The sequence below is a fragment of the Salminus brasiliensis genome, chromosome 25, assembly GCF_030463535.1.
Source record: "Salminus brasiliensis chromosome 25, fSalBra1.hap2, whole genome shotgun sequence".
Lineage (NCBI taxonomy): Eukaryota > Metazoa > Chordata > Actinopteri > Characiformes > Bryconidae > Salminus > Salminus brasiliensis.
Genome location: NC_132902.1, coordinates 16,641,009 through 16,666,683, shown reverse-complemented (window position 1 = coordinate 16,666,683; position 25,675 = coordinate 16,641,009). Strand labels below are relative to the sequence as shown.

Sequence of the window (25,675 nt, the reverse complement as noted above, 5' to 3'; positions counted from 1 at the left end):
GAACTGCACAGAGCGTGCGAGTGATTGCACTCAAAAAGTAACGTAAAAGCGAAGGGCTTCTGGCATTACCTGGCAGACATGTTGTTTTCAGGCAGGAGTGGAATCTCCAGAACCTTGGTGCTAGATATTATGATCTCCTGACTGGCAGTAGCCACCGTTTTTCCTGTGATGCGGTGGACCTGGTAGAAAGCGTGCGGCCTCAAATACCGGTCATCTGCTGTGCCGATGAACATCTGCAGGTTAACGGGCTTCTCGCTGTAGCCGATGAGCTGAGAGGAAAAAGAAGAAACAGAGAAATATGAAGTGAGTCTTCTTGTTAATGGACAGCAGATCAATGAAAGTGTTCATATCACAGAAATCCAAATTTTACTCACTGAAATAGAAGAGTTTGATATAGGATGTAAACATTGATTTTTAAAGATTCCCTGTTTTGTGCAATGTCACCAAAAGCAACATCATTTACTACTATTTAGCTTACAGCAGTTTAGCCCCGCCCAAGTGAACTGTAACTGGTTTTGATACACCACATACAACATTACTTCAGAGAAAACAAACTAAAAAGCAAGACTATTTTAAAATACAGGCCTTTTTAGGAGAAAATACTCAAATTAAATTACACCTCAGTTTGCTATAGGATTGATGGATAGATTTTTCAGGCAGGAGACCTATACTGTCATTATACACTTATGTTACAGTACAACAAAACTTCTCTTCGCACATCCTAGCTTAGACAGCTGGAGTCAGAACACAGGGTCACCTGTGTATATACTATATAGCACCCCTGGAAAAGAAAGGGTTTAGTGCCTTGCTCCAGAGTCCAACATGTGGAAGCTTAGCGGTCGCAGGCATCAAACCCACAACCCTGTAATCATTAATCCAGCACTTTAATCACCAAGGCATGACATTTGTGGAGATCTGGAACCTATCACACTGCTTTATTATCACATTGTCAAAATATCCATAACACTATGAACACAAGTCTGATATTTAAATATGTATACAGTCATGTCCCTCAAACCTCCAAACTGTTCCAAAAACGCTCCAAGATTAGGGATGGGTATCGAAATTCAGTACCTTTGAGGTATTACCGAATATCATTCAATGCCTAAGCAGTCATTATAGGCATTAAATACAGTAGTAATTATAGCATTATAGGCAGTAAATACACCTACTTCCTATTTCTAGTATAGGCCACACACACTTTTGTTTGTAATGGAAATGAAGGTACTGAAAAAGTAGACAATTCAGGCATACTGTAGGTATCTAAATCATGGTATCATGTATATGGTAAAAATCATGGTACCTATAGTGCAGCACAGTCATATATTGCCATCAGACTGCTGGGGCAGGAAGACAGTGCTTTGTGTGTGGTTATGAGATAGATCAGATAGGTGGCTTTTTTTACAGCAAGTTTTTTTTTTCCAATTGTGCATGTACATGTGAGTGTATGACGAGACATCTGTATGAAAGGAATACACTCCACGCACCCGCCCCTCTTTGCTGAAAGGTTATGCTTGGCGAACTCAACGTACAATGGCAACCCACAGCGAACTGAGATCCAGCCAAAAAAAAATGCCAGAAAATGTGTTCCACGTCCCAAACGGACGGGTTTGTAGCACTGACCCACACACGTATGTACGGGAGAAAACTGTGAGAAATGGGAAAGAAGAATGATGGCGAGAGGAAAAGAGGGGCGTGGTAGGTGGTAAAAATGGGGTTCCTGTGCGCAGGCACTCGTAATTCCTCCTGGGAAACACGTGTACCTGAGGAAAAGATCAAACCAAAATAATGTGTTTCACAATATTGACTTTTCCTTATAGCAGTTAAAATGCCACAGTGTGTTCCTCAAACTCACAAAGAAGGAAATTCATCACTAAGTGAGCTTTGAGTTTCTTGTCTTTTTTGACTTTCTAACATGGCACACAGAGCTGAAGCTTTTCAGCTCTCAGGAGAAGAGCTATTAACTTTAACTTTCAATGGAAGTCAATGTAAAAAGATTTTGTTGCAAGTCATGTTGGATCATTTCTATTGGTTCAACAGAGTTCTATTGGTCAAATTATGTCAAAAAGTGACATTTGTTTTTTGCATATTAGTGATGCTTTGTATTGTATTTGTGATACTGATGTTTTACTCAGACTAGGACTGGGCGATATGGTAGAATACTACATCATGATATTAAAAGACATGTTTCACAACACTTGATATTTATCACGATACATGTAATCACAGACTAAATACATCTGTAGTGACAGATTCTTAAAAACTTTTGAAAAATACTAAATACTATTGAGATACTCTCTGTTGCTCTGCTGCTCTTCCTCTAATTTCACCAGTCTAATTATACTGTTAGTAATGAAACCTGCAGCTAATCAGTGTTTATTAAGCACTAACAGTATCCTCGATATGCTTCGAAAAGTATATTGTTACCACGATAACAAAATGAATCACGATACGATAAAATATTGTCCCATTGCCCAGCTCTAACTCAAACACAGTTTCTGACAGAGTTCTGTCCAATCACATTTTATCCTCGAAATGAAGCAAGCCACTCACTTCAAAGTTTACCAGTGTGCCATGTTCTACATTTATCTTGCATTGTACATTTCCCCTGAGGCATCTGTGTTGCTTAAGGTAAGAGAAACTGTCCTAATTCATTTCTACAAGCACTCTTTATTTTGTGGAATTGAACAGTGTGTTTTTGTTACCTCTGAGCAGGTGGCTCTTGGTTCGCTTCTATACCAACTCTGGTGCGGTTCATTTAAAATCCGAATTCAAACACGGGGACAAAGCTATCCAAACAGACCAACCACAGAGTGATCCGTCGTTTCTTCTCGGCATACTTGATTTGGTTCGTGCAAGTTCTGAATTTCTGGCGCGATCATCTGTTTTGACAACTCTCTGTGAGCTCTAAATGTGTACCTTTTGGATAGTTCACGTTTTGAAACATGGCCTCAGAAAGTAGCTGATATCTTGTGAGCTAGTCTAAAGAGCAAAGCTTGGTACCCGATTTGGATGATAGCTAAAAATAATACTAGACTCCCATGAGGTGAGCTTTGGAGATGCTTTAATGAACACAGTGATGTAAACCAACTACGGTTTGTATCAATCTTATTTATATTTATTCTAATATTAATGTTTTACTGAGCACATAAACACTTACTGTCCAGATAAGGAGCCTTTTCATTCAAACTCTAAATGCCATGAGTGCCTAAAGGTTTTGCACAGTACTGTACATAACACGCACAAGCTCAGTCAGACCAGAGTACAGTATGATTTGGAAAGCTTTGTTAATATTGTTAGTTACGGTCATTAAACGTAAGTCATATAATACTGCAGTTATACAGCCGCTTACCTCTGTTTAGGCCTCTATCGGTTCAATCAGATCTAAAATGCCACAATGTATCAGTGCATTTGAGTAGCTCTGTTGTGGGCCAAGGGAACCGATCTACAAGTATAAATGTACCTTCAGGCTGTTCCTTACGCAAATAACCTCTGTTTTGCTTGGCTGTACTGTCTGGATTGAGCCTCATTCAAAAAATCAGCCCAAGCTGAAGCCTGCCTAATTTTGCTATGAAGGGTTGAAGCTAATGTACTTTTTACTGTACTTTTATCTCCTACATGGCAACTTTACAGAAGAAGGGGGAAACCTTTTTGACTGTTAATGTAAATAGGTTTCATTCAAAGTCACTCTGGAGCATTTCAATTGGTCATTTCATCATGAAATTTGAAAACAACTGCCGGATTCAAGTTATGCCAAAAAGTGAAAAATGGCAAAAAGGGGGATGCAAGCTTTTTACTAAACAGCAATGATTTGGACGGTGTGAACTGGGAAGTGAATGAATGGTAAGTTTGATAAATAGTGTTTACATACAAAGCTTTACTTTAAAGCAACACTGTAATATTTTACCTTACAAATAGCAACTACTTTAGGCTCGGCACACTGCTAAGTGCACCATGTAACAAGGTTAGCGCTCGTTCGAACTGCGTAATGCAACGTAACAGGAGTTATATTTGTGTACATTCCTGTAATATTACTCTATCAGTCTGTCCACATACTTATTTCACTTTCAGTAATGGGTCTACATCTCTCAGCTTGTCCAAAAATTAATGTGTAAAGCGTGTCCTTTAGGGGAGACTCACAGCATGAATTACACTTCCTGACTGTAGGGGGAGCCCAGGAGCAAAAAAGAAAAAAAAAACGTACATAATCCTGCTTTAAAAGTAAGATAACTTTTCAATATATTGTCCTTTAAAATATCACAGCAATCTATTTACTGCACAGTAGCTTATGCTGTGCAGTCCTACATTTTGACTTACACACCACACACTCTCTCCCACAGGTCGAGGCCTGAGCACATCAGGCGGAAGGGTCGGCGAGTGAAAACAAACGGAGCTGCTGTAAAGCGCAGTGGTGTTTGCAGGGCACTGAGGTGAGGGCTGAAAACACAGAGAGCTTTTTGTTGGACCTGTTCACTCTTACTGCGTCACAGGCTGCTAGGTAATAGGGTGGCCTGGAGCAGAGGGAAATATCTGCGCTCAGAAGCCTACAAAGAGGTAGGGGGTACAAACCGCATGACCTCTGACCCACACCACCGGCGGAGTGCCGGAGTGCATGTTTGGGGCATCTGATTTTATTACAGTTGAGGGACCCTTGTTCACAGCATTCAACTCTCCAGGCCAATTAATCTTCGTGCTGTGTATTGTGTGTGTGTTTGTGTGTGTGAGAGAGAGAACAGGAGATGGGAAAAAGCGAGATAAAGCAAATAAACAAGCGTGTGGTGTGTGAAACTGGCCGGCAGGTTCACGGGGGTCGCTGCAAAGCTACATTTATTTTTCTAGGAGCGACAGAGCAGCAGGAGTGCAGTCAGACTCTCTATAGCCCACAGAGATGAACTCTCATGCAGGGACTCAAATTAGCCTGACCCGGGACCTATTCTTACTGGCAGCGGAGCACGGAAAAACAAAAGCAAATGTACAGTTAAAAATCTGAGTACTGAGGAGTGAGTGAGTGCACTGTAGTTACGCTACATTTGTTATTCTGAACCAAGTACTTGACGTCAAGGAGGGGCGATATGAAAAAATATTGCAATACTAATCACGATACACGTTTTCACAATATGTGATATGCATCACGATATTCTAATACGCTGACAAAATGCATTAGCATGCCAGATTTGATCTCACTTTATATTATATCTATAGAAACTGTGTAGTTATTAGTTCTCTCCATAAACTGATACTGCTCAACATTCAGACTGACCACCAGGCTCCTCTACCACCCGCATCAGACCAGCTGCCCACCATCCTGCCACTGCTACCTGCCTAATGACTATGTTTAAATGTACATGGGTTCATAAATATCTGTCACAATTATTACTATTACTTCTATTAATTATCATTACTATTACCATCACTACTCTGATTATATTAAGATATACTATATTATGATTATTATATTATGATATTATTTTACTTTGCACACCTGAGCAGTAGAACAGTCTTATGACTTTTATCAATAATTTGTTTGTGATCAGAGAAAAATGGGTCCCCCTACTGAGTCTTGGTTACTCCCAAGGTTTCTTCCTCCAGCTCTGAGGTATTTTTTTTCTTGCCATTGTCGACTTTGGTTTGCTTTCCAGGGGTCTTAGGTTTTCATATGTCTTATGTTGTTGATTTCTTGTCTTTTTACTGATTACTAGAAAGCTGCTTGTAACAACACTAGTTCTAAACAGTGCTATACAAATTAATTTAATTTGATTTAACATGAACAGTACATGCAATAACAATGCAACCACTGATGTATTTGCTGCTACAGATGTATTACAGTAGTCCAGCCTATGTAAATATGTTTATACATAGTACTGTGCAACAATTTTAAATGAAAAAAGCTCCTTATCTGGGCAGTAAACATTTATTTACACAGTAAAACACTAATACTGAAATCAATTCAAACAACATTTATATAAAAATTTGTGGTTTTACATCACTGTGTTCATAAAACATTTTTAAAACTCTACTCATATGATTTATAGTTATCATCCAATACCTGGTTTGGTAAATCAGTGCTTAATGATGTAAAATCAGGTGAGCTGTTGATGGTGCTAAAGCAATCCCTGCGCTGGCTGGAGGCATCCAGGAGAAATCTGGAATCAAGCTTTGTCCTTGAAACTAGCTCAGAAAATCTCAACTACTTTCCTCAGAATTAGAAATTCTGCACAAAATATTGTTTCAGCATCATCATGTGTGCAACAGTCACATCGCAGGAGCCAATTAGATCATAGACATCATGCTACAACTTGCTTGATACATGTTTGTACATTCACATAGTCCATATTGTTGTAGTTCAGCAAAAAGCTTGTATCAGTTTTTCACTTTTTGACATAACTTGAATTGGGCAGTCGTTCTTTACACTGTTTCTAATTTTTAATGAAAGGACTAATTGAAATGAAGTGACTTTGAATGACTTTACATTAAAAGTCAAAAAGGTTTTTCCCTTCTTCTGTAAAGTTGCACTCTTCTCATTTTAAATGTCATATCCAAAAGAGGCATATTATATCAGCTCAATATTATTTATTTTAGTCCATTCTTGGATATACAGACATTATTAATATCATTACATGTTGGATACCTGTTTTCCGGAGGAATCAGGAGCAAAGTCTTTATTTATTTATAGTATTTATTTTTAATATCGCAGAACATATTGCAGAACATTGCCAGCGCAGCCCTAATCTACATCTCTTCCCCAAAAGTTGTCCTTAAGATGCCCGAAACATCTGTGAAGTGCTCTTTATCAACAAAAGAAAAAGTAGCAGTTTATATAAACATAATTACAGTCATTTTATGACACATGTAAAATCATACAGCACTTATGTAATTATACAAGAGGATACATGTGTAATTACGTACATTGCACTACTGTAATCTGTAAATACAGTATACAGTAAATACAGCACCTGTAGTTCTGTTCCTGTGTAACTACACAGTTATTAGAGACACTTAATGTAAAGTGTGAGCCCTGATTGGAATCATTCAGTCATTTGGATATGAACTAATTCATTCAAATCTAGTAAAAAGCTTTCCCTGGTCAGTAAAGACAGTTACTCCAACAAACGCTTAATAAACTCTTTTTTAATATTCAATGTCCATACAGTGCAATTGGTTTATTTTGAACTCAGTGAAGCTGAATGTAAACTCTAAAGAATGGAAAAAAGAAAAAAGAAAACTGATTATGATTATTAATTATAATCATTAATTTGTGGTGATTTACCTGATTTTATGATGCTCAAACAATCTACATTGCCCCCTCAAAACAATTAACTTAAATAAAATGCTGAGGTCAGTCCTGAGAAATAAATAGCCTGTTCACACAGCAGATCAAGAGGCCAATCATCTCAGACTCTTTCTAGGACTGCTTTCTCAGAAAGCAGAAGGCTTAGTGAAGCCTCCCAGTGACGTTTAGCCTCCGTTTCAGCCAGAGAGCAGCCCCTACCTCGACTGCTGACCTCTAAAGCAAGTCCACACAGAAGAGAGACTGGCCTTCCAGGAAGCAGAAGGCCTTCTCACTGAAGTCTAAGCCTTTCTGCTGGCCTCTGCCTGTCAGCCCAGCAGAGGCTTGAGCCCGTAAGAGGCTTTACGGGTCTCGCCATGTCCTGTCACTATCTGTCCTTCAGCACGTCTCTCTGCTTCTTGCTTTCTAGCCTTGTCTTTCTCAGTCCCTCCCTGCAACCGCTCCTTTGCTTTCTCGGTTTGTGTCATCATGGTCTTTCTCAGCGTTCACTGTGGATCCTGTCTCACATTTTGGTCTTTCTTGGGTGGGCCTACTGTGGTTTGAGTAGATATATTGAAGTCTGCGCTACTAAGCTGGTTTTGTTAAAAAGGAAAGACGTTACCTGATTCTACAGTGATAAAGTGCAAGAAAAAGGAGAGGTGTAAAACTAACGTAGAGAAATGGTAAAAGGTTTGATGAAGAAGAAGAAGACAAAGAAGATGTGCAGCACAGGTAGCCTATGAAACGCAAAGTAAGTGCTTGACAGATTTGAGGCCTAAGCACACCAAGGTCGCAAGGTATGCTGCTCGCCATATAAGCTTTTGTGTTCTACTACAAACAAGATGCCGCCATCTTCATGCTGATTTGTTTGATTTGCAACCATTACAGAGCTCTGATTGGTCTGCCTTTAACGCATCTGTAAAACGCAGAACGTAGAGCAGGTTCTGAAAGAGACATGTGCAGTGTGAAAGACATCATAATATATACATACATAAAATATTTAACATCTAAAAAAAGCCAATTCAGTGAGATGTTAATACACTGAATAGTAAGAAAAAAAGTTAGTAGATCTTTTGGATTTAACTATTAATTAATGTTGTTACAATAAATAAGGACAGTTTGAGACACACACACATACACAGCATCTTACACTGCTCTAGCTGTATAGAACAGATGGTGTAAACCTCAGGTTTACAACACTGGTTCTAGAATAACCCTTGACCTGCAGATTGTTGTGTTGTTCTGCTCACACACACACACACACACACACACACACACACACACACACACACACACACACACACACACCTTAGCTCAGGAATTATAAGACAAATTAGGTTTTAATAAGTTTTAATAAGTAATAAGTTGAGAGCTAGGGAAACATTAGAATGTGAAGGGTTGGGTATACTCCAGGACAAATGGGGGTACTCCAGGACTAGGTTTGGGAACCACTGGTTTAAACAACCAAGGTTACTCATGGAAACATATGTGAACATCTATGGCATAACATGCAACTTGCAAAGAGGCTATTTGGAATTAGGCGGTCCAGTTAATTCAGGTGTGGGTGAAAATCTTTTAACTTAAAACTTATTAAAACCTAAAAAGTGTTTAAATGTTTAAAACCAAATTAGAGAACACCACAGAAGAAATTCTAATGCCAGACATGGGGTTTAACCACCCCAGCACTGATCTGTGGAGCAGTGGAACTGTGTTCTCTTGACTGCTGGTGCTCCATCCAATATTTCTGGTATGAGTTGGGGAGTTAGAGGTGAGGTGGGGTGGGGATCATCCAACACCCTGACATCACTAACGCTCTTGCAGCTGAATGCAATCAAATCCTTACAGCAATGCTCCAAAATCTAGTAAAAAGCCTTTTTTGGACAGTAGAGACTCTTACTCCAACAACGGCAGGTCTTTTTTTAATACCATTGATTTCAGAGGAAGCAATTAATGAGCAGGTGTCCTGATACTTTTGTCCACATAGTGTATGCTATAATCTTCAAGAATGCTAAACACTAAGGCCTAAAAGTTGTTCGCTAGCAAGCTAAAAGCTGTGCAAGAGAACAACACACTACCTGGCACATTCACCCAACAAACACAGCTGTCCTCCTCCTTCTATATATATATATATATATGTGAATAAAGAGAAACCTGAGCTATAACACAGCTGTCCTCTGTCTTTGCTTAAGATTAAGAGACTCCTTTCATGTGACATCATAATCAGCTGAGTGAACTTCTAGTTTAAACTTAGAGGACGATCAGGAGACTGAGACTGTGAAATCACAGCGCTGAAGAAAGTTAACTGTTCACACTGTCTCACAAAAACCAAAGCACAAAAAAAAATGCCGCATTTTGTGAAAGCAGGCGAAATGAAAGCTGCTGGAGCTTCGACACGTTTGCTTCCTCCGCCCTGAACTATGACAACCATGCAAAATCTTCTCCTCTTAACAGTTACGTGGATCTTAGCCAACCAACAACAAAATCAAGCCATAACAACAGAAACCCTAACAAGTGTTTAATGTAATCACAAGATGGTGTTGTGTGAGCACAGTAAAGATGACGGGCTACATCAAGCCTTACGTGCATGTGTGTTGACTGCGCTTCCTCACAACTCTCATCTAAAATGAAACCAAACCAAACACCCTCCCCAACGCTGACCTCCCTGGTAAGCAGACGGGGACATTCCTAGTATGAACTAGTATAAACTAATAATGTGAAACTAATTTGAGATGTAGGAAGAGATCATGATCAGAAGCATGCAACATCATCTGTCAAACATGGTGGAGGCTCTGTTAAAGCAAAACACAGTCATGTCAGAACATTATGATTACCTACCTAACCTAATGGGCTGTCACACGGAAGACACTAGTGAGACATCGTGCCATGGACTGTATTAAGTGATGGAAAGTGTTCATTATCGAGGTTCTGGTCCACAGTGGTGCGTCGACTGTTCTGTACCACTCACCACTCAGAGTCATCACTGTTGCTCTCTGGCATCAATGTAATGTACCACTGTAACGCTACTGGAAGACACTCAATGTCCATTCTCAGTACACCTTCACTACAGTAGCTCTAGAACATCCCACAAATTTAGCAGTTTCCAAGATGCCACCAGCCTTTGCCCACTGTCACAAACAGATCACAATATTATGACCCGAGACGTCACAGATGCCACGAGACAAGGTTTTCTTCCTGTGTATAAATAAGCGAGCACACCAGTCAGCTGTAGCAGTGTAAAACGATTGTCATGGGCAAACAACATTTTTGATGGATTTCTAACAGGGTATGGTGAAAAAGTCCTGGGCAAAGGGTGGTAGCATCTTGGACACCGCTAACTTTGTAGGATGCTCTAGAGCCGTCGTAGTGAATGAACTGCCTCCCAACAGCATTACATTTGTGCCCATTAGACCCTTGATGCCAGAGGGGGAAAAAAGACGCTGATGAGTGAAACAGAGCAGTCGATGTGCCACTGTGGAGCAGTTAACCTCTATACTGAACAGAATTTAATACAGTCCATGCCACAATGTCTTGCTAGTATCATCTGAGCCAAGGGTGGTTATTGCCACTATTAGGTAGGCGTGTATACTAGGGATGGGCAATATGGCAAAAAATACTATATCACAATATTTAAAGACTTCTTTCACGATACACAATATTTATCACAAAACATGTAATCACAGACTAAAAACATCAGTAGCGACAGATTCTTATAAACTACTATTCAGAGACTCTCCCGTAGTGAATAAAGTGATTTTTATTCAACATCTCCTGCACTTCATCTAATTAAACCAGCCTAATTACACTGTTAGTAATAAAATCTGCAGCTGATCAGTGTTTATTAAGCACTAACAGTATCCATGATAAAAAGCATATTTTTAACACGATAACAAAATTCATCACAATACGATAAAATATTGTAATACTGCCCGGCTCTAGTGTATACCCATCCAAGGAACTGGACCACTGGCATTTACTGATGATTTGACAGCTGACAGAAGTATATAGAACTGAAGTGTAGCGATGGATTATTTCCCAAAAGATACAGCAAAAGGCAAATTAGCTAACCTCAACCCAACTGCTTTTTACTCACTGAAGACAAACTGAGGGTAAAAAGACATTATACAGTCATTGATTGCAAAGGATCTACTGCCAAGTATTAAAAACAGTTTATATATTTATATTTATGAATATATTAAGAACAGAAAGACTGTCATTTTAATGTTTCCTTTTAATTTGTTGTGGTGTGCAAAGGCAAAATTGCATTAATTGTCATTGTCCAAATACTTATGGACCCGATTGTCCAAAGAAAACACCGACTGGTGTTTTCTTTAGTTTATAGTTATCAGTAGCATGCTCTTCCATTTTTGCCACTGTGTCTGACTTACTGGCCTAAATCACACCAAGAAGTCACAGAAGTACCACATTCAAATGAGCATTTGCTTCATGAATTTACATTTTTTTTATTTTGACAGTCCGAATTAGCCTTTTTTGGAAAATCAGCTCCAGTGCCCCATCCCAGTATAATGCTTTAATGGTTCCCCAATGGTTCTGTACCACAGATGATGCTGACATATCTGTGTATGTTGCCCTAAAACATATCTGTGTGCTAAAACCTCTCGCCTTCCTCCCTCCCTCCTCCACCCCATCCCAGGTTATATTAAACTGGTGACATTAGAGCTGTCACATGTCCCACTGTTGGACTAAGTTAACTGGGGCAGAAATAGCACCTCTGGATAGCGTTACACATTGAAGGCTAAATAAAGGCGTCTGGTGCGGGCTGCATCTGTTGCTCAGCTCCAGTAATAGAGAGGGAGAATGAGAGTGTCGGAACGGGGGACAAGGACCAAAGAGACACAGACTGGCCAGGAATTTGTGTGTGGTTGGTATTTTGTGCGTTTTAAGCAGCAAGCTGTGGAGCAGTGGAAGTGTGTTGTCTGGAATGATGGATGGTGCTCCATCCAATACTTTTGAGATGAGTTGTGGAGTTGCGGATGAGGTGGGGTGGCGGTCATCCTACATCCTGATGTCACCAAGGCTCTTGTCACTGAATGCAACTATGTCCTATGTCCAATATCCATTCCTTATACCTGAGCATTTCACCACTCTCTTCTTCTTCTTCACCTTTTCTCCCGATCTCTCTCTCTCTCTCTCTCTCTCTCTCTCTCTCTCTCTCTCTCCCTCTGCTGCTGCTGACTTGTTTCCCTGTGTTGCTCTGTAGTTGCTATGGCGAGGGGCAGCCGGTGCGTGTGTGTGCATGTGTGAGTGAGAATTTGTGTGTGCATTCATGTGCCTGAGGGGGAGGGGAGGTTACATGCTCAAGGTCACACATACACACACTCACACACCCACATATACGCACACACACACACACACACACATACAAAGTAGTGGCCACTGGCCCCATAACGTGCTGTCCCAGTCTAACAGTCTCTGTTAACTGGACACTGAGAGAGGTCTGTTCAGCACCACAGTGTTTACACAACGTGTGTGCGTGTGTATGATGTGTGTGTGTGTGTGTCTGAGAGAGAGAGAGAGAAAAAAAAAGAGAGAGAGAGAGAGAGAGAGAGAGAGAGAGAGAGAGAGAGAGAGAGAGAGAGAGAGAGAGGCAGAAAGAGTACACACAGACCTGGGAGGTTGGGCAGCCGTTTGTTTAAACATGGTCAATACACACACACACACACACACACACACACACACACACACACACACACACATTGAGAGTGGCATTTACTGTAGTGTGTATTCCTGCTGTATAAGGCCTTCCCAGCTCCCCCCTCAGCAGTATGTGTGTGTGTGTGTGTGTGTGTGTGTGCGCGTGTCCTCCTGTTCACTCCAGTTCGGCCTGCATCAGATCGACATCAAATACCCCTCAGGCTGCAGTATAGCTCCTCTCTCTTCCTGCCTCCCTCTCTAACACACACACATACACATGCCTATTTCACTAATATAGACAACTTTTTTGTCATACAGACTGCTGTGAGGAGTGAGGTCCGGCAGCACTGTTCACAGAGTTAAATTCTGACTGTATACGGGTGCACTCGGCATAAAATACAGGGGTAATTGCGTAACTCATTAAATTCAATAATTATATAAACACGATCCACAATCTGTTGCTCACCATACTAAGGTCAAAGGGTCAATGTGTATGAAATGTCTCATTTATATCTTCTGAGACCCCACATCAATTATGAAAAAAAGCCATTCTAAAACTTTACTCATAACTTGTGTTGTAATGGCACTATAATGATGTGCCGAATGCTTGGACCCCGATGATTGCTACTTGCAACTGTTCATAGAAATCTACTTGTCCTACATACTGGCTATACAGAGGCTATAGGTTTAAATCAATTTCAATGAAAAACTAAATGGAAGCTCATTGTCAGGGCTGTCAACAATGATAATTTAGACATATTAGACATATATTGTCAAAAAACAAAAAAAGAAATAAAAATGTTAATATGGTAAATATTAACTTTTATGGTATGGTTTTAGTTATGATTAGTTTGAGTTGAGTCTGCTGGCAGCAACCTAATTCCCAAAAGATTTGAATATTTAAAATTATTATAAAATTTATAAAAACCTAAGACAAGGTTTTATACAACAGAGGAGATTTGCTCTTTCATGAAATTTACAATAATACAGAACAGTCACAAAGAACCGACAATAAACTACTACTAATAAATGAATTAAAGCTTTGTTAAAGACTGGTTATGACTTTGTAACTGGATCAAACCAACACCATCGTTATGAATGGCTGAAGATCCGCTGTTTTGGTCACTTGCTCGACGGGGTTGAACACGCCGTGACAACAGTGTCAAACCCATTCTGCGGTCGACACTCAATACTCTCCTGGCCGGTGTCGCCCATCTTGGGTTTCATAATGCCGTTATCCAACACCGGGCTGCCCGCTGAAGACAGAGAACCATTTGGAACCAAACCACTGGCCTTCTTTCTTCACTATCTCCTTAAACGTGTAACAACTTGAGAGGCGGAGTGTTAAGTGGTGATGAGACATTGGACCATGAGTAAACACATAACCACTCAGCACTCTCTATTTCCAGCTGTGACAAATCATATGACTATAACTAGAAGTAAAGTTCTATTTAAAAATAATGCAGTTTGCTCTTTTGCCAATTTAGAGCACACCAAGCTAAAGAGGTTTAAATGGAACGGACTAAGGCTAAGTGAGGTGGTTGCTGATAACCTCTCATCAGCTTACAGCAAAATGAAAAAGTCTCTGTAGCAGGAGCTTTAGTAACTGTGAAGTACAAAGTAAAGAACACCTAAATGTAGTTTATGAAAGTGAAAGTCAACCACAGTTAGCGTGGTGCTGGGTGGGGGTGAGGGTCTTTAAATGTTGAATGTGAAATTTATTGTGTGGTTCGTGCATGTTCATAATTATATGATGAAAATTATTACAAAAACAATTAAATTATAATAATTAAAACCCTATTATACATATATATGCATCAAATATATATAGGTGAGTGTACGTATGTGTGTGTTAGCTTTATAGCATGTTTTCTAGCCATTCTGACATATTTATTTAAAATGTGTTGCTTTCCATACCAAGGTCAAAAGGTCAATCTGTGTCTTACCATCTGAGACCCCACATATAGTGTAAGTACAGGTCATTCTTAAAACCTGGCCCATTATTTGTTAAAGATCTTGTTAGCCATTTCCACTCCAACTAAATAAACTTGATCTCCAATTAATCTGGAGTAATAAAAAAAAAAAACTAAACTAAAGTTCTCCAGTAAAACCAGAAGTGGTTCTTGTAGGCCAGAGGTCTTCAAATCTGGTATCAGGGATTCAGTGTTTAGTATGTAGTGGTGATTTCCCTGCTTTAGCCAGGTTTAACTGGAGTGCTTGATCAGGGAAATGATAAAACTCAGCAGGACTGGCAGTGAAAGACCCTGTTCTCTAGCACCACTCAAAGAACCCTTTGTGCCACCTTTATTTTTTTTAAGAATGTGCTATTAATCATACAGTAAGTCAAGTGAGAAACAGAGTCATACATCCATCTACTGACCCTTGCGGTTAAAAGAGTAAAAAGTATACAAGTTGAGAATAATATACACTATATGTCCAAAAGTTTTTGGACACGCCTTCTAATCTAATGCATTTAGCTATTGCAAATGCACACACAGTTTTTCTTGTCCTTCTAGAGAAGTACTGCCAAAGACACTCTAGAGCAGATAAACATGACCCTATTCGCACCATGTCTAATGCCAGGCATGGCCTAGAGGGGTATAAATCCCCCCAGCATTGAGCTGTGGAGCAGCAGAACTGTGTTCTCTGGAATGATGGTTGGTGCTCCATCCAATACTATTGGGATGAGTTGGTGATGGTGATGGATAGGGATCATTCAACATCCTGATCTGACTAATGCTCTTCTCGCTAAATGCAATCAAAACCTCACAGCTATCAACCAGTCTTGGAGAAAGCTTTCCCTGGAGACAGTACTCCAACAAAAATAGGATAAATAATAGGACACTCTTTTTTAAATACCCATGATTTCAAAAGAAACAGTCTTCAGATCCACCTGATGTCCCAATACTTTTGTCCATATAGTGTATTTGTACTCTACATCAAATCCAATTTACCAACATGAAAGTAAGGCTGTTACAGGACAGCCTTAAGCTCAGGGGCAGTGGAGGGTACGTGGTTGGTGTGTATATGTCGACACTGGCAGTCTTCGTGTGTCTGAGTTGTTTCTGTCTGTGTGTTTTTAACTGGCTTAATTATGTGAACACATACACACACCACAAACACACACACACACACACACACACACACACACACACACACACACACAGGGATGCCTAAGCCAGATGGGCTCGGGACTTACATGTCTCCTAGCAACAGGTGTGCTGATTATGGTTTGCCCCCTGTAAGGTTAGCCCTGGAGCAAAGAGAGAAGGGAGAGAGAGAAAGAGAGAGAGAGAGAGAGAGAGAGAGAGAGCGTACGACTGAGGGAGGGGTGCCTGTAGGGCGATATGGAGCATTCCTCCTAGATCTGTCCTGTGAATCAGGCCAGTCCAAACACTGGGAGTAAACAGTGTCACTTTGTTTCGCTCGCGTTTGTCTGGCTACTGTACGACACAGCCCTGCGGCTGCTGTTATGGCAGCTTTACTTACGGCCTTCAGCTCCACACATATACCACATTTCTCCCTTTTCTTTTGGTCATTTTCCCCCATCTCTACCGTCCCTCGCTCACCCATAAACAAAGACACAAAGACTGTAAATATAAAGCTCAAACAATACCTTGACTGAACCACACCCACCCTTTCAGAGCAGACACTAATGGAGAGGGAAATGGCCTAAATATAACCTCTAGTGGTGTAAGGAAATACTGATACATCAAAGTGATCGTGATATTGTGCTTTGCAATACTGTATCGATTCTCAAAACTATTACTACCATTATTAATTAATAACGAATAATTCATAATTTACATGCTTATGATGGTGACAGCTTTTTTATACTATGGCAGCTTTCCTAAATTTTTTATGAATTTAAAAAAATTGGAATGCATTGTCTTGCTTGCAATACATTAGCAGCCATTAACAACCAATTTTCTATTGATTATGTTATCGATTAGCAGATTAATCTAAATTATTCTTTTTCCTATAAATAATAATCAAAGCATTACAATTAAAATTGTATCTATTCCTGTAGGTTTAACAGGAACTTCAGCATAACAGTCAGCAGTGCTGTGGGCATTTATATCTAGGGCTGGGCGATATGGTAAAAATAATACTATATCCCAATATTTAATGACATTTTCACAATCCATGATATTTATCATGATACATGTAATCACAGACTAAATACATCTGTAGCAACAGATTCTTAAACACTACTATTCACAAACTCCCATATCTGCTGCACTTCATCTAATTAAACCAGTCTAATTACACTGTTTGTAAAGAAACCTGCAGTTGATCAGTGTTTATTAAGCCCTGACGATATCCTCGACATGCTTAATAAAAAAAGCATATTGTGTATCATAACAAAATTGATCACGATATGATAAAACATCATTATATTGGCAAGGTCTATTTATATCCCTTATCAAAGTGTAAGTGATCTACTGTATTTATAGCATTCCCTACACAAAGACATGTGCTTCAAATAATGGCAGAATAGAGTCATTAGATATGGTTTATATCCAGTCAAGCCCAAAGCACACAAACACACACTCTCACTGCCACTGTCAATCAACGTAAAAGCCCAGATTCTAGCTTTATCCTTTTAGTCACATTTTCACTGGAAATTCTAACTATGCACTAAAAAATGAGTCACCATGCACTGGTTGTAGAGGTGAAGGCTGTCTGAACTGCACTGAATAGCTCTGTATGATACATGCAGTAGTTCTGCTTTCAGTATAGATGATTCTCAAGATGTATTCAGAAAAGTATATCCAGATATCATCTGGAATAAAATCTCAGTAAAATAACTGAGATAACTTCAGGACAGGTGGATCTGAAGACTGTCTAGCAGTCAGTGTTTAAACACTACACAATATAAACCACTGTCTGCAACCAATCTTTACATGTAAATGAATTCATTTAAACTCTATACTGTGTTTGAGAATCAATACAGTACTGCAAAACATAATATCACAATACTGCGATATATCAATATTCTCTCACAGCCCTATTAATGAGAACACACTGTCACACTGCCCACACCTTGTAGACAGTCTTACAGCTACCCACCAGCAGAACTAATGGAAAGAGTAATGGTTAAAACTTCTGTTTTAAAAAAATTAAATGTTAAATCTTTACTAATCAACTTCTAAAACTATAAGGGTGTTACAAAGGGTACTTTGGGTTCCACGTTTTGGTTCCACAAAGAACCCTCTTAATAAGCGATGTATAAGTATGAAGAAATATTTAAAGATTTAAAGAACCTTTACTTGATGTAAAGCTTATATACCTTTAGTATAAATCTTCACTCTCACACATTTCTCTCACACAAAAATGGTTCTTTACTGAACCAAATGTGGTTCTTCTACTTCTTCTACATTCAAAGAACCTTAGAACCCTTATTTTTAGGAGCAGAAAACCACAGTTTCATCCTAAACTAACATTTATCTACTCTTTTGTTTCTTACTCATTAACCAGAGTACTCCAATGAGGTGTGTGTGTGTGTGTGTGTGTTTACGTGTGAGTAATGAGTTGTATGCACAGGCCATTTATGTTTAATGCAAATTCACTGACGTTCCCAGCGCATAACCCTTTGACCTCACTATAACGGTCATTCTATCTACCTAACTGACCCACTGTGTGCGTGCACACACACACACACACACACACACGTCAGAAAGAAAAGAAAGATCACCAGTCTAACGAGAGGAATCCACACATTAGCATGGTGTAAATACACCTATAATGCATCTCAATAAGTCCTTACTATATATACGTTTATATATACATAACCAATTACATTATAAGGACAAAAGTATTGGGACACCTGCTCATTCATTTTTTTCTTCCAAAAGCAAGAGTATTAAAGCAATGTCAAAATTATGCTTTTGTTTGAACAACTGTCTCTATTGTTCTACTAAATTTTGGAGCACTGCTGTGAGGATTTAATTGCATTCAGAGACAAGATCATTAGTGAGGTAAGGATGATGTTAGAGGCTTTAATTTCTTGGAATTGGTGGGCATACTGTCACTGTCACACAAAAAATTGCCCTTTTTGTCATCATTTGAATCTGACCATTGGTCTTTACGTTGTCAAAATTTCATGGGGAGCAGAACTGGCCTTGCTTTCTCCGGAGTTAGATGTCTCTCTCTCTCTCCCCCCACATCACTCCAGTCGTCTACAGGCGTCTGATGCATCAGAGCTGGGTACCTGGCTGGGTACTTCCCTCTGAGGGTGTTGGTTGCCCAGTGGCGTTGCATTGGAGGCGATTTCACGTTTCTCTCCAATGCACCATTTCACATCACACCACTCTGAATGGACTTGCCCGTACACTAGGGGAGTAAAATGTTCCTGAAGAGTATGTGTTCCTGACAGTGTGGTTAAAAGACCGGCTTGGCCTTCTTTTAGCAAATACAAATAACACTGGATTGGGACCTTCAAGACTGTGACTCATCCAAACAGACACACACCACACATCTCCACCAGAATCCTGTGATACTGTATGAGCATTGCAAGTTCTTCAAAAGATACACCACCCAGCCCTGCTCAGAGTAAACGTGCACACAAATACACACATTCCCATGGACAAAGACCTGTGCTAACTGGGACAGATCCCTCTCCACCGAGCTGAATAGGGGAGCAGGAACGTAGGTTTACAACGGCAGCCGAGAGCATGTCAGAACAGAGCTATAGAAGAATGCAAAGGAATGAAGCTGAAAGACACATGTATTCACATCCACATCCACACACAGGGTGAACAGCTAACAGGTCAAAAGTCGTCTTCTGTTCTAACATGTCCGCTGTGCCAGGATTGAGATCTATCTTCTGAGAACACAGCAAAAGACTTCAGAAGAACAGGGGGGGAGGCATTGTGGCCAACATTTTCACCTAAACAACATTCACCTGTACAAATATAGTAAGTGTTCACATGCAAATTCCCCTCACTGCATCCCATTCCTTTTAATTAAGGTCACTCATGTGGTGCATGATGGTTTTGAAGCGCAGCAAAATCTGATCAAACAATAAAAAACTTATCCTGAAGGCAAAAAAGGGAAACATCTGATATCTTTCTTGGCAACCCATCAAAATATTAATATTATTAATAATATAACTGTTGAGATTTGAGATTTGGAGGGAAGATGTTTAATTAGAAGTAATTTACATTTACATTGATTGAATGGAAAGTCAAAATCGGCATAGGTTATTAGCTAAGTTGCTAGTTTGTGGCTAGTTTGCTAGCTTGTACGGATCACTCCAAACACCCTGTTTTGTACAAATATAATTTTAATCAGCATACTGGTGTGGTAGTCTGGTATACCACCACCTACTATCCTGAACCATGTTGAGTTGTATGTTACACTAGGTGACTGTAGCATCCAAGGTCTCTGAATGGTATAGCACTGTTTGTCTAGCTGGCGATCTGTACTAGGGATGCACTGATATGAGTATTGTGGGCTGATGCTGATATTGGATAGTTTCTGCCTCAGTTTTTAAAGCTCAAAGTCTGGATATAAAGCTACCATTAGCTTAGTGTCACTGTGTCACTGAATGACAGTCACCGACTAGTCTACAGCAAAAGTGGGGTTAAAACCCACATAATAATAATAATAGTAATAATAATAATATTAATAATCAAATCTGAGCAGCAATGTAGACTCCCTCCGGTGGCAAGCCTGGATTCACTCTGGTGGCGAGTCTGGGAAAACATCTCATCCATGATGTAGAGACACTCCGGTGGCGGTTCTAGGAAAACATCAGAGCCGCGACGTAGACTCACTCTGGTGGCACACATGGAAAAACATCCCAACTGAGATGTAGACTCACTCTGGTGGTGAGCCTGGGAAAACGTATAAGCCGCGATGTAATGTCTCTAAGGCGGCAGGTCTGGGAAAACATGGAAACATCCAAGCCGCAATGTACATTCGCTCTGTGCTGAGATGTCATGTGATTCTGGCAGCACAGCGGGGAAACATCGGTGCTGAGATGTAGAGTCAGTCTGATGGCTGTCCGGGAAGTCTCATAGCTGCGATATAGAAACACTGGGAAGTTTCAAAGCCATGTGAAACAGTTACTTTTGGTCAGCGTGGAAACATCAAAACAAACACGCCAATGATACAAAACAGTACAGAAACAAAACAAACGATACCAGTGTAAAGCACTGGCCAATTTGTGCCAACATAGTCACACACGTTAACTCTCACACATCTCAAATATGGTTGATGGTCAATGTGGTCAGAAACTACTTTTGGGAAACTTTAATGATCCTAAATATGATTAGTTCTGCCAAACGTTCTTTAAGCATGGACGGCTGCCTTTCTGATATTGCTTCTGATTGCAGGTGAGCGGGACAGATGGAGGCACTGATGTCATCTGATGACATCACAGCCCCAAATACCCCTCTGCATTAGCCCGGGACACGCAGCTTGAGACCCCGCCGTATCTCAATTCCCATTCCAACTCAATTTCAGCATCAGTTCGAGGTAATGGCATCGATTTCCCCCTGCAGTCGCACGGCGCGAATGACTAACAGCAAATCAGCACATATCCAACCAGTTTTCGCCGCGAGGGCCTGTTTATCCTGGACCTGATCGACGTATTGCTGTTTTTATAATAACACTGAATCAGCTCTGTGGCCAGGCGAACACACAGGGAGCTGGCTGAAGAGGTGGGCAAACAGAGCGCAGGGGACCAGAGAGAGCATGCAGATGGATGTTTAGTAAACACACATGCACCCACTTTTACGCACTGAACACACACTCATACACACAAACAAACAAAGTCACACCCGTAGGCCCGTATCAGTGGCTGTGATACTGGCGAACTGGGATGGTAAAATGTAAACGTGCAGAACTGGTGATCAGAACGCTCAGGACCGGCAGCCCACCAGCACTCACACACACATACACACACACATACACAGCACACATGGCAAACACAGCTGCAGTCAATCTAGGGGCTGCAGTTATGTGGAAGGGCTCCACATGCTTTACATAAAGTTAAATCAAAGCACATATCCTCTAAGTGTGCTTTAAATTACCTTAAATCAAAACAAATGTCTTCAACCACATCAGGTCAGATTAGCTTGAGAATATAATATAGCAATAATATAGAAAAAAGGGGGTTTGATTAGTTTGAGGACTTAACATGAAACATTTGATTAGAGGCACAATACTAGAATCTTCCTCTCTGATGAGATATCGAGGCCACGGTGCTTGGCGCCAAGCAAACACTCCTCAAAAGCTGGCAAAATGCAAAGTGTTACATCATTTCTAAATGGATTTAGATAAATCTTGATTTAAAGAACTGAAAATACTGACAGTACTGAAAGTATTGAGAGTGCTGAATTGCTTTCCACAGTGTTACACTAAATTAACTACTGACATTTCTTCAGTACATTGTGCAGTATTATTAGTTATTAGGGGTCTAATAATCCACAAAATTGTCTACCATATGGTGGCCAATACATCATACTAATATAACATTCAAGCTAAATTCTGTATGTTAAAATGTAAAAAAAAAAGTGGCTAAGCTATCTAAGCTATGTGACAGCCATCTGTGGCAGGGAGTACCAGAGAGCATAATTGGCCTTGCTCTCTCTTGGTGGGTAGGACAACCCTCTGTATCTCCCACCATTAATCGATGTACGATGCTAACCAGTGTGTTAGTTATCTGTTAGCTTATTCAACAAAGCTGGAAGTTAGTGTTCTCCTCCAAGCGTGTTTTGTGACGTTGTATTAGCAGCTGTTCACAAAGATGTGGTCGGCTGGTTTAATGTGACTTGGAGAAAGCACACCCTCCCGGCACTGGTGGCATTGTATGATAGGAACTGAAAATTACTAAAATTCACAAACCTGGTGCTTTCACTTTCCATCACTGGGTTCAGCTCTGGGTTCAGACGTTAGCATAGTCAATGTGTTTCCGCACCCACACACACACAAAAACACAGACATATCCACTTCTTTCAATCCACCATGATTTCATGAGTTGAGACATGATTTTAAAAGGCAGAATTTTGATGAAATTCTTGCTCATTTTCAGTGGTTTCAAATCCGAAAGTGAGAACAGTGAGAGATAAAAAATAAAGATATTAAACTGTAAGCCGTTAGCAAGTTGCAGTAGGCAATAGGCAACAGTAGGCAGCATTTACCAATATGCTATGCTAAGCTGACTGGTGTCTGAAATGATTTTTTCCCCTGTTGTCCCGAAACCGTGACTTTTGTGGACCACTACACTCCTACTCTCTACTCTACTCGGCTTAATTCACTTAATTTACTGTATATATAAAAAAAACTGTTCCGTCGCTGACCAAATGAGTCGTCCACTCAGAATTACTGACAACACTCTGACTTGGTCTATTCCTTGAGCAGAGGGTCAGTGTGTACAGCTACAGTCAAGCAGCTATAAAACTAACTGGTGTAAGAGCACAGTCTCACTCAAGCACTTACAAAGCTTACAAAACGAGTGCAAACCTAATATCCATATCTTGCTCTGAAGCTGTGTAATGTGGGAAGCCAGAAGCCAGAGAGAAGCTTAAAGTAGGTCAGTAAACCCAGAATTAGGATGAATTAATTACATACAGCAGACAAAAGGCTGTGTGTGTGCGGGTGATCTGATGAAAGATCAGTTTCAGTATAAAACAGAGTCTGTCTGTAATCGCGGTTTTGGGGTTATGCTCAGAAACAACATGGACCCTCTACTGCTCTTCACCTACACTGCAGCCATGTACATCACATCACATCATATTTGATACTATGGCCCAGACCTTGTGCTCCCTTTAGCACATTTGACCCCAGGCTGTCACATGGTCCCATTGTGCTGCTCGGGTCTATGCGTTCTTGCGCCTCTGTGGCCGAAACAAAAAGAACCAACACCCCGAAGACCATGAAATATTCAGAAACCAGTTGTCAGGTTCCAAGCTGCCTTACAAACTCTCTGTATATCTCTCGCTCTCTACCCCACCACCCCCGCCCCTTCTCTTTGAGAGTACTGTAGGGAGAGAGCTCCGCGGTAAGCGTACCTATCTGATCTGCAGTATCGTATGACATAGCAGGATACCAACTGGTCCTCATTTTACATCAGCGTGGTCACCGTCTCTACAGGTCAGCCCTTATACATGTACCTGTAACTTACACTCTATAATGTAGGTTGAGAAAAAAAAAATCTGACTGACAAGTAAACAAGAGCTAAAAGTGAAACAAGACACACTGAAGTGCTCTTAATGAGGGCTACAACCAACTGAGTAATCCAGGAGTGTGCTACTCTACATACTCAAATAAATGCTAGAAATTTCAGATTTGGGGAAGCTAATGTAGTCAGCAATGAACAAAGTTATCAACTCCACTGAAAGTACCAAACTTTGATCGCTCAGCTCCCAGTACCTTTAAAACACTGCAGTGGTGAGTTTTTGTTTGTCCACTACTGATGTGAAATAACTATTTTATAGTGTTGTGAATGTGATATGATTTCATTTTCTAGAACATGAATACATTAGTCTATGCCTCTCGGCACTGTTTAGTGGTAGTAGACCCGTACTCAGGCTGGTAAAACACTTCTGTCAGTTTCAGTTTCATTTCTAATTAGCCATAATTCCACACATAGTGGAGGCAGCATGGATATAAAAATGCTAGAATAGACAAACATCTGAGGAAAAGTGTTTCAAACGTAGCCAAAGTTTTAATGTTCGACTGTAAAATAGTTCCACACTGCAGATACATGGCACCCCATTCAATTAACTTCTGAGAACGCCTCTCACTGTTGTTCATAATATCAGGCACCGTTCACACATATGCGGATAGTTAAAAAAAACAGAAACACCGTTTTTGGTAACTAAGAACATGGAGCTTACTAAAAACTCTGTTTTCGTTGTTGTGGACGGGGAAAGCTTTCGAGTTTCTGGCTGAATTCTGGCTGAAAATACCTTCCTATATACACAGATAGCGTTCAATTATAAAAATATGATGCTCTGTTTATATGTTGAATCCGTAATTTCATTGATTAGTACACTGTATAGGGAGTAGTGTGTAATTTGGGATTAAACCTCTGTGTTTTCTTCCTGCTTCATGGTGTTTTGATGTCTACCTTTGTAAGGTAGTATCGGTACATACAGGGCTAGCATGCATCGTGCAAGCATTTTCATCTCTGTGTGGACAGGAAAAAAAAAACGGAGGAAGGAAAATCTGAACAAGGCCTTAGTTAATGGTGCCTAGAGGACACAGAATTAATTCTGTATAAAAAGGTCTTGAGCATTAATTATTATTAATTTATAAATAACATTAATAAATATGACCAGGGGGTTTTCTTCAAGTTCTTCACCTAGTTACATTCCAAAAGGTAGACTGCATGCAGCAGGTGACCCACCCAAACAAATCTATACAAATCCTTCATACTGCTTTGCATAGAAATGCCTTTGCTCGCTCTAATTCTATGCTGGCGGTGTTGATTCAATCAAAGCCCTGAGCACAGCACAGACTGGTCACTCCGGTGACGACAGGACACCTCTGGGCAGGACTGAGGTCACCATCCACATTAGGTTTTACACAACACAGGACACACTTCTCAGCTTCTGCTTCCAGCACCTGTGTAACGTGTCCTGAAATATTTGGGATGCACTGGAGTGGTTTCACATATCAACCACACAGCCTCCGCCCCCTGTAAAACCACCTACACAACACAGACCGAGGCTAGCAAAACAAACTCACCCTCAGCAGGGCAGGTAACAAGACACTCAGGTGCGCTTACATCACTGTCGGCAG

At 40.3% G+C, this 25,675-nt stretch overlaps 1 protein-coding gene across 2 annotated transcripts in view; it reads right to left on the bottom strand.

The window, feature by feature from the left end:
* Positions 1 to 25,675, bottom strand: part of nfatc3a (nuclear factor of activated T cells 3a) — a 102,601-nt gene that overhangs the window by 36,648 nt on the left and 40,278 nt on the right. For both annotated transcript variants that reach the window (XM_072671806.1, XM_072671807.1), the window contains exon 4: positions 70 to 269. In XM_072671806.1, coding sequence (XP_072527907.1) covers positions 70 to 269 — 200 coding nt within the window. The remainder of the gene's footprint in view (positions 1 to 69; positions 270 to 25,675) is intronic.